Here is a 9,053-nt window from a genome sequence, read left to right on the forward strand (position 1 = left end):
GAGCTCTGTACCATCCATGCAACATCTAGGTCATTTTTATTTGCATTCACTTCCAAATCTGTGCCCGAGCGGAACACATGGTAACCCAACCATCCATAAGATTCCGTGTTTAGCCCACTTCAATCCTGCTCTCTGAAGCCAAACCACGCTGATGAGCGGCCACAACAAGGCAATATCAAGAGGGTGAAAACTGATGACAAGCTTTGGTAAGATGGGAGGGAGGGTCAAACCTAGGATTGCATTTAGCTGGTGTGGACACTATCACTCAGCTCTTGTCCAGGAGTTTTACATGCAAGTGTAAGACAAAAAGCCCAGGAGATCATCAGACTACAGTACCAGCTTTCAAACACATGCATGACTACAATTACAGAGGGAATACAAATATATAGCAGCTGCACAAAGACGAGAAATGTACAAATATATTTTCATGAAGAGTGTTCAGTGTAGTAACACACAAGGGTAGCCTAAGACAGTAAAATTAAAAAGCTAGGGTCATTAGACCAAATTCGAAAGGCAAAGTTGGTATAGAAACCTGCAATGTTCTACTCACAGGAGCTTAAAAGAAATCAAAATCAAGGTAAGAACCAGATGACTTGGAGTCACCCTCCATAGGCTTCTTCTCAGAAGAAGGGGGGGTAGAAGAAGGTGGCTTACTTGGAGGGATCTCGAGCTGAAATGGCTTGGGAACTTGCGGGGGGGCCATGCTTCTAACGAGTGCCCAATTGACCCCTTCAAAGAAAGGATGTTGCTTAATCTCTGTGGCACCCCTCTTGTAAGCCAACCTATGTTGAGGGTCCTTAACAAGTAAGCCTCTGATTAGATCCCGAACCTGGAAGCTGGCAGTAGGTGTTTCCGGGAATTTGAGAGGCTGCCCAATGACATTGAAGAGAGTAGCTCTATTACCAGCCCCTTTGAAGGGAGTCTTTCCATGGAGTAGCTCGTACAGGAAAATCCCGAAAGTCCACCAATCAACAGCACTTCCATGGCCTTCTCCTCGGATGATCTCCGGGGCCAAATACTCATGAGTGCCCACAAAGGACAAAGACCGAGCAGCTGTTGGCTCAGCTATAAGCTCAGGGAGAGGCGTTACTTGATTTCCAGGTTCATTTTTCGGTTTTCTCTTAGTCGTTAACCTGAGTGATGGAATGAGTTTCGGGATGAAGCAGGTGGGTTGAATACATGTGGGAACCACACATGCTGGTTCTAAGCAGACAGGTTGAACACAATAAGCAGAGCCTCTCCTGGATTGGTCTACATCCACTGAGGGAGACTTGACAAGCGTCGGACTCACCACACATCGTAATGAGAGATCAAAGTCGGAGAGCATGATGTGCCCATCCTCCCTGACCAGAACATTTTCCGGCTTCAAGTCTCTGTAAATCACCCCCATCATGTGCAGATACTCAAGAGCAAGAAGCACTTCTGCTGCATAGAACCTGTCAAACATGGGAAAAAGGAGATTCAGACTTGAGTGATGTTCAATACTCTCTCTCTCTCTCTCTCTCTCTCTCTCTCTCTCTCTCTCACACACACACACACACACACCCCACACACGCATAAAGGTAAAGAAATCAGAGTACACATTGAAGGAAAGCATTAAGAGCTTCAAGAAAGGAGTTTAAAAAAAAAAGTAGCCCTATATCAACGGAATTCTCGTCACATAACACAAGGAATGGAATCATAGAGGGGGTTCGGCACTACATATAAGTATTGGGAGCTTCTCAGAGGGCTGGGATTTGAATCAACATTCCTGGAGGTACAACAACATCACAGCGGATGTAAAAGCTAAAGGCAGCACCATTACACAACTAGGTGATACATGCTCTGAGAGAAAGATAAGGAGCTCACACCAACTCAATTACCATATAAACAAGCAAAACTAGAGAAGGTAAGGGCGAATAGCAAGGTAGGCACGTAAACTGCTGAGGGAGGGAAGAGCTCTCATTCGAGAGTTTCAAAACATGAAAAAAGCCGCCAGACTCTCCATTTTTGACGGATACATTTCCAAAGCACTTGTAGCTCTTTAGACTCTCATTTTGTTCTTTTCATCCACCTTATTTTACTAAGACCTAGCAGGCTAAGGTGGTTCCATAGGCCATTTTTAAACATACCCCTCGGACCTGGATGCCTAACTGACATTACTGTAAGATTTATTTTTCTTTTTGTAAGCCTTATGGCTCTTTGATGGACTCTCTGTGCATAACTGATGTGCTGTGGTTGTATTGGTCCCATAGTACATGTATGGCCTCTATGGACGTTAATATCATCATACCATTGGATTATTCAAACCTCAATGTAAAGGTCTCGTTAGTTCTTCTTTCATTGAATGTGCTATCACAATTATCATTGTGATGCAATCAGCTTCTTGTTGGTATGATAAGGGGGAACAAAAATGCTAAATCAACTTCAAACATGAACATTAAAAGGCAACAGAGCTCATCTTCAAATTGACAAAAGCACAAGCCACACATTACCTCCCCCATGCATGCCAGATGCAGCCAGGAGGATTGAACTAGAAACACATCAATTGAATGACTCAAGGCACACAGTTATTATATTTACACACAAAGATGCATGCATATGCCAGGAAGATTGAGCTAGAAACTTGAGATACATCAATTGAATGACCCAAGCACGTGATTAACATGCATATGCCAGGAGGATTGAGCTAGAAAGTTGAGATACATCAATTGAATGACCCAAGACACATGTTTACCATAAACACACAAAAATTCATGGATATGCCAGGAGGATTGAGCTAGACTTGAATGATCCAAGGCACATGATTAACATAAGGACACACAAAAATGCATGCATATGTCCATAAAAACACACATTAAATCGTATATGCTAATCAAACACGTGCATGTATGACAATCACATGATTGGAGAAAGCAGTCAACAGACACACATGTGCATGTACAAGAAAATACGAGTGATGAACATACTTTGCAGCCATTTCTGTGAAATATTTGCCCGGTTGCCTTTGCCGCAGCATGTGAAGATCACCTCCGGAGCAGAATTCCATCACCAAACACGAGAATTTGTCGGTCTCAAAATGCGTATACAGAGAAGGCAAGAAGGGGTGGTCGAGGCATTGCAGAATCTCTCGCTCAGTCTGTGCACGGAGGAGCTTCTTGCGGCTCGCCAAAGACCCTTTGTCCATAACCTTCATTGCAAAGTAGCAAGAATTGTTGACCCTGAGCTCAGCAAGGTAGACGCTGCCTATGTCACCACATCCTAGTCTTTTGAGAAGTCTGAAGTGGTTCAAGCCGAGGGCACCCTCTTTGGAATGGGCGGCTTGGATTGCTTCCCACCTTGCATCATTAGCCTTGTGGGGCTTGCTCAAAGCAGTGATGAAGCTGGTGTAAATGCTGTCATTACTCAGATCACTCTCTTCAGAGCTGGTGCTGGACTTGCTGAGGCTGCTTTTGCTACTCTCACTGGCTTTGGGTTTTGAAATGCTAGGATTTGGGGCATGGCATTCTTCTCCAGTTCTTGTTTCGCTGGGCTTGTCACCGACGTCTGCTGCATTGCTGCTAATATTGCTATTACTGAGACTAGTTTTCACGCTGTTCTTGGTAGAAGAGAAATTCCCACCGGTGGGTGTGCTAGAATGGGAAGCTTTTTCATGAGAAAGTTCACCACATGACGAATTTGGGTTCTTCTGAAGCTCCATAGCTGAGCTCTGTGAAAGCATGACAAACCAGAAACTGCAAGAGTAGACTCTAAAACCGTCTTCTTGCAGGGACGGCAAGCAAACCGCAGAAACGTTCAAGCTCTGCTTCTCCAAGCAAACTGTAGAAACCCTAAAACCTTCTTTCTTCAAGCTCACAATCAGCCTTCGTCCACGGGGGCAGCCATGGTATGTCTGAGAATAGCTAGGTGGTGGTCGGAGAAAAACTCAGCCATGGTGTGTCTGTTCATAATAGCTAGGTCAGTATAATAGCATATAACCTTGTCACTAGAAAAGAAAAAAGAAATGCCCAAATACACAGAAGAATCAGAAACCCTAAGTGACACAAGAAGGAGCCGTTACATGGAAGCAAGAAAGCAATCAAAGGTGGGAAAAGGGGAGGGGGAAGGCGCAGAGAGAATGTAGAAAGATGAGAGAGAGAGTTGCACGAGGCTTGATTCTGGCCAGTAATGGTGGATCTGAAGCTGTTTACAAGAAAGAAACAAGGAGGGAACACACAAAAACACACACACCACACGCACAGAGTTGCGCAACAACGGAATGCAAGAACTCTGACGGAGATCTAAGGTACGATGATGGAGAATCCTATGTACTGCAGGCACCAAGAGAAGCCAGCCATCTCTGCAAGAAGAAAGGAAGTGGGCAAAATACTAAAAAAGACACCAAAAAGATATGGGCTGATCAGGGGCGATGGAACCTATGCAGTAGTAGTAGTATGTAGCCTCACAGGACACTCCCTCATGCTTGCGAGGCGAAGTACCTTTACACAAAGACATGGGTGCTGAGTGGCTTGGATTTGGAGCCCCCTCCTCCAACGCTTTCCCCAAGAGAGAGAGAAAATGTTGGAGACTGTGTGTGCCCCCCAGTCTGCATGGTAGCTACAGACAAGACACAGAAGAATTCACCGAGCACTTAACCCCAGGTTAACCTACCTGTAGTTATTCCCTCGTGCAAACCTTGTCCTACACGTGTGCTTGCAAAAAAAATAAAAAATAAACACCTTTACCTTTTCTTTATGGAACAACGTTTATAAAATTAAATGAATTCACCCCGCCCCCCCTCTTTTTCTAATGTCCCCATTGCCCTCGGGAAGCGTGCCTGTTTATTGGGTGTTTTTTGTGTTGGGAAGGTCAATTACTCCATCCGCTCACACAAACTACCCCCATCTCGTAGCTCACTGGCATAGAACCCAGGTCCCCATAATGCGACCCAACCGTTCTACCAACTAGACTACGCACCCGACTACACCCCGTCTATTGGGTGTTTTTAATGCTTGATCTTTTGTAAATTGAGATGTATCATGTTGGAGCAACCTGGTTCCCAAACTGTCCAAACACAAGACACGCTTGGAATTGTGGCCATCGGCTCAACAAGTACTTATGCCTACATATTATTATGGAAGTTGAATAGAAACATACCCTATGAGCCACATTACACCAAGCTTGAAGCAATTGCACCATTTAAGAACTTCATTTTGCATATCTATTATGATCCCCACATTTTTATTTGGTATGTGAATAGTCAATTGCTTACAAAGGACCATAGCTTTATCTTTATTCTACAATTGTGAGAAGGTATCCATGATGATCTTCCTTCTTGCATGGTAGCCTTATTTCACCCTTAGTCACTTAAAATTTTCGATGATATTGATTCAACTACTATGTCATGCATTAAAATGGGCTTTATGGGCCTTGTCACTATCTAGCATGAGAGAGAGAGAGAGAGAGAGAGAGAGAGAGAGAGAAGGGAAGAGAATCAAACATGTGAAATGTAATAGCTCTTTGTGGGCAATTATGGGGGAGCATGGAAGTCACTAGCTCGCAAAATATATTTATATTTGTATTTGTATTGGTATTGGTATATATGTATGTATATAGGTAGATAGATAGGCACACACGTACACACAAAGATGACAGAAAGGTTGGCAACAATTTCACAAGCATCCTTGTTCAAGGGTGTGCCACATGTTATGATGATGCTTAAAGGTGGAAGGAGAAGAAAAAGGAGGGACACTTAGCAAAATAAATTGGGAGGAATGGAGGAAATGGAGTCAATGAAGTTGAGTTAACCTTAAAACTAGCCTACATCACTGGAATTGGGAGGAATGGAGGAAGTGGAGAAATGGAGCCATTGAAGTTGAATAAGCCTTACAACTAGCCTACATCATTCAAAGAGCTACTTAGTTCCTACACTCAATGGCCACTTTTCATCAATATAAGATATTATATGTAAAATAATCAAGTATATTTCTACATATGAAATAATTAGGATTGTCCCACCACTTAGGTTGGTTATAGGTGAGCTCATGGGACATGCTAGGAGCTAGATGGGTGAGATTGTACTTGCATCATGGACAAGTTATTCATATGAGCTAACACTAATGAGCAAAAGAAAGAAATTACCAAGCTTGAAAGCAAGATTGCTCATTCATCCATGAGGATGAGTGGTTTGGATGGGGGCATCAACATAGATGCTCGAGCTCATCCATGTTGATGAGCTCGAGCATCTATGTGACTAGCTTTATGTGAAGATATATAAGAATATTGTTTGTATCTTTGGTGAGCCTTAAACCTAGTTTGTGCGCAACATTACGTCAATCATTCAAGTAATCACTTGTACTCTACAATGAGAATTTTGGACAGCTATTTAAAATCTGGGATAAGTACCGATGACCACCATATTTGCATATAGAGCCTATAATGCTCGCCTCTATGGCCACCATGTCAATTTTGCATGTTGCTGCCCAAGGGTCGTTAATGAAAGTGAGATGAGGGAGTCTAATCGTGCTTTAGCCGACTCCTTTAGTCGACAACAAGCATTTTGATCTAGAATAACTTTTTTTCTCTCTCTCTTTAGGCTTGGTCAAAAAAGCTTTGAAAGGTTTGTGCAATATATGGAGGCCATTAATTTTCTTTAAAATTATCAACAACAAGCATTTTTGTCCAACATTTTTTTTTATTTCTTTTTGAGAGGGGCTTGTAAAGAAGGTTTAAAGGTTTGTGCAATGTGTGCATGCCATAATTTTTTTGCTTCATCTCTCCATGCCATCATAAGCCCCACAGTCTATTGCATCAAGACTATGAGTAACCACCTTTAAGTGCTCATTTGTTAGGAGTTCCTTGCAAAACTCTCAAGAACTGAGATGGTCATGTCCCTTTCATAATCACCTCAATCATGTTTAAAAGTTTGATGTTACGCCACCCTTACTTCTTGATACATCATCATAGCAGGCTTTTTACAAAGCAAATAAGAAAACATCAATTGTTTTTTTTTAAATTCTCCATGCTTTCTTGCTTACACTCTTAACTTTAAAGACACCTAAGAACATATGCATGTGTTCACTAAAACTAGTCTTGGAAGACTTCATAATTTTAACCTATACAAACTATCAAAACTTCCTTGTTTGAAGTGGTCCCTCAGTCAACAGAAGAAGAGAGGAAAAACAATTAGTAAACTTACCTTTCCATACAATATTCTCTTTCCCATCGTCTTTTTTCCCCCTCCCCATGCTTCCTTCATAGTGTCAATTCAATATCCCGTGTGTAGGATGTCACCCCACTAAATTCCTTTCTTTAACCCCCATGTCCCCACCTAGCCCAACACACTACTCTCTCACATTGTCCTTTCATTGATTCATCACCCGTCGCCCATAATTCAACAACCTTCTCTCTAGGGAAGTCCCCTATAAATTTCTATAAACATGCCAACTCAAACAACCCTTTTACATGTATGTTACTTGCTCAGTGGGACTTCTGTCCATGAATTTGTTGCCACATGTATTGAAAAGATTTTTAAATTTAAAAAAAAATACTTATGTAGTTCTTGTCAAAAATACATATTTATATAGTTCTTGGCAAAAGTGTTATTTTTTTGTTTCTTTATCAATGTCAGTTTTAAAAGCATAATGTGGACAACCTTAGCTTGTAAACCATGTAGTGTGATCAAGAAAATTTCATACAATGATATCTTTACTTTTAATTGACATTTAGCCTTAACAATAATTCACTTTTGATTGTAAGAACATTGTTTCTTAATTTGTACATGTGAACGATCACATCTTTATCACTCTTTTAGTCTAACAAGAAAAGATAGAGCACTTGGCCACGTGAAAGAGATTTTTAACACAATCCATGATCATACAATATTCCTACCTTTTTATGCTTATGTAATCACACAATGCCAAAACTAAGTCTCCACTCTTATTTGCATGGCTTACATCTTCCTCCTGGCACAACCTTGGCCACCTTTATAAAATCTTGAGTGAGATTTGTGATGGCATGCAAACTTCAAACTTATCATAAGCTAGAATTAAAAACATTTTGCTACATGCCTCTTGTTAATTTTTTATTTCAAAAACCTACATGCTTAAAGCTTACCTCCTTGATTTTTCCTTTCCAAACTTTGTGTTCATTATCATGAAGTGTACAGGGAAAAAAGACGACTTAATGCTTTACCTTAATTTACCCTATAGTTTTTAAAGAAATTAATCTTGAGCTATGCTATCATTTTTGTAAATTTGAGAAGCTTCCATTTGTTTTTGTTTATTAATGGGATACTCTCATTTGAGAAGCTTTCATGTGTTTTTATATGTTAATGGGATACTCTCATTTAATCATGAAAACTCTACTTTTCAAAATGGAAACATTTTTCTTATCCTAGATTTAGTACAAGGTGAGAGAACAATATTTTGAGAGAGAGAGAGAGAGAGAGAGAGAGAGAGAGAGTTATCACACATGCATGCATGCACACTATTATTACAAGCCTAGTATAGACTTTTGAGAGAGAGAGAGAGATAAATGAATAGAGGTTTGTTTTGGGCGATCACGGCCGTGCGCGCAGATTTTCAGCCTGCACAGTGTTTGTGTTTGCCGTAATTTCTCGATGGGTGAGAGGGAAGTGGTTCCAACATTTGTGCTAAAGTTTTACCCCCTTTCGGAGCCTTCGTGCAAACAAATTTTCCATCCAAGAAATGGAGAATTTGTGATCGTGGCCGCGCGTAAATTTACAGCTTGCAAAGTGTTTGTGTTTTCCCTAATTTCTCTGTGGGTGAGCCTAAAGCGATTCCATCAGCTGTGCTAGGGTTTCACCCCCCTTTAGGAGCCATTCATGCAAATAGATTTTCCATCCGGGGGCAGTGGATCTTCTCCTCTTTGTTTGTGAGGCTGAAACATAACTCTTATCCTTCTTCTAGTGGAAGCATTAATTTTCGGTGTTAAGTAGTGAAACTGAGTCAGGGAACCATAGATATGGTTTTTGTAGAGGCACATGTCTCAACAAAAGATGTAGAGAAGTTTGAGGGTGGAGGGCTAGAGCCAAAGCCTGACGATTAGACTAAAAGGCAGAGATTGATCGGAGG

The 9,053-nt window shown here is 41.3% G+C and overlaps 1 protein-coding gene across 1 annotated transcript; it reads right to left on the minus strand.

The window, feature by feature from the left end:
- Positions 1–371: 371 nt before the first annotated feature.
- On the minus strand, positions 372–4,607 carry LOC147633393 (serine/threonine-protein kinase D6PK-like). Its single transcript, XM_086806458.1, has 3 exons — positions 4,458–4,607; positions 2,949–3,919; positions 372–1,436 (listed from the first exon to the last, which is right to left on the minus strand). Exons 2-3 carry the CDS (start codon positions 3,698–3,700, stop codon positions 557–559), a joined length of 1,632 nt encoding a protein of 543 aa, XP_086662584.1. The 5' UTR covers positions 3,701–3,919; positions 4,458–4,607; the 3' UTR covers positions 372–556.
- Positions 4,608–9,053: the final 4,446 nt, after the last annotated feature.

The sequence above is a fragment of the Cibotium barometz genome, chromosome 12, assembly GCF_041138505.1.
Source record: "Cibotium barometz isolate CiBa-2024 chromosome 12, ASM4113850v1, whole genome shotgun sequence".
In the NCBI taxonomy this organism is placed as follows: Eukaryota; Viridiplantae; Streptophyta; class Polypodiopsida; order Cyatheales; family Cibotiaceae; genus Cibotium; species Cibotium barometz.

Coding starts and splice junctions, on each gene's coding strand:
- LOC147633393 (XM_086806458.1), bottom strand. CDS start 3,700: ATGCTTTCACAGAGCTCAGCTATGGAGCTTCAGAAGAACCCAAATTCG. Junction 1,437..2,948: donor TTCACAGAAATGGCTGCAAA/GTATGTTCATCA, acceptor CATGTTTGACAG/GTTCTATGCAGCAGAAGTGC.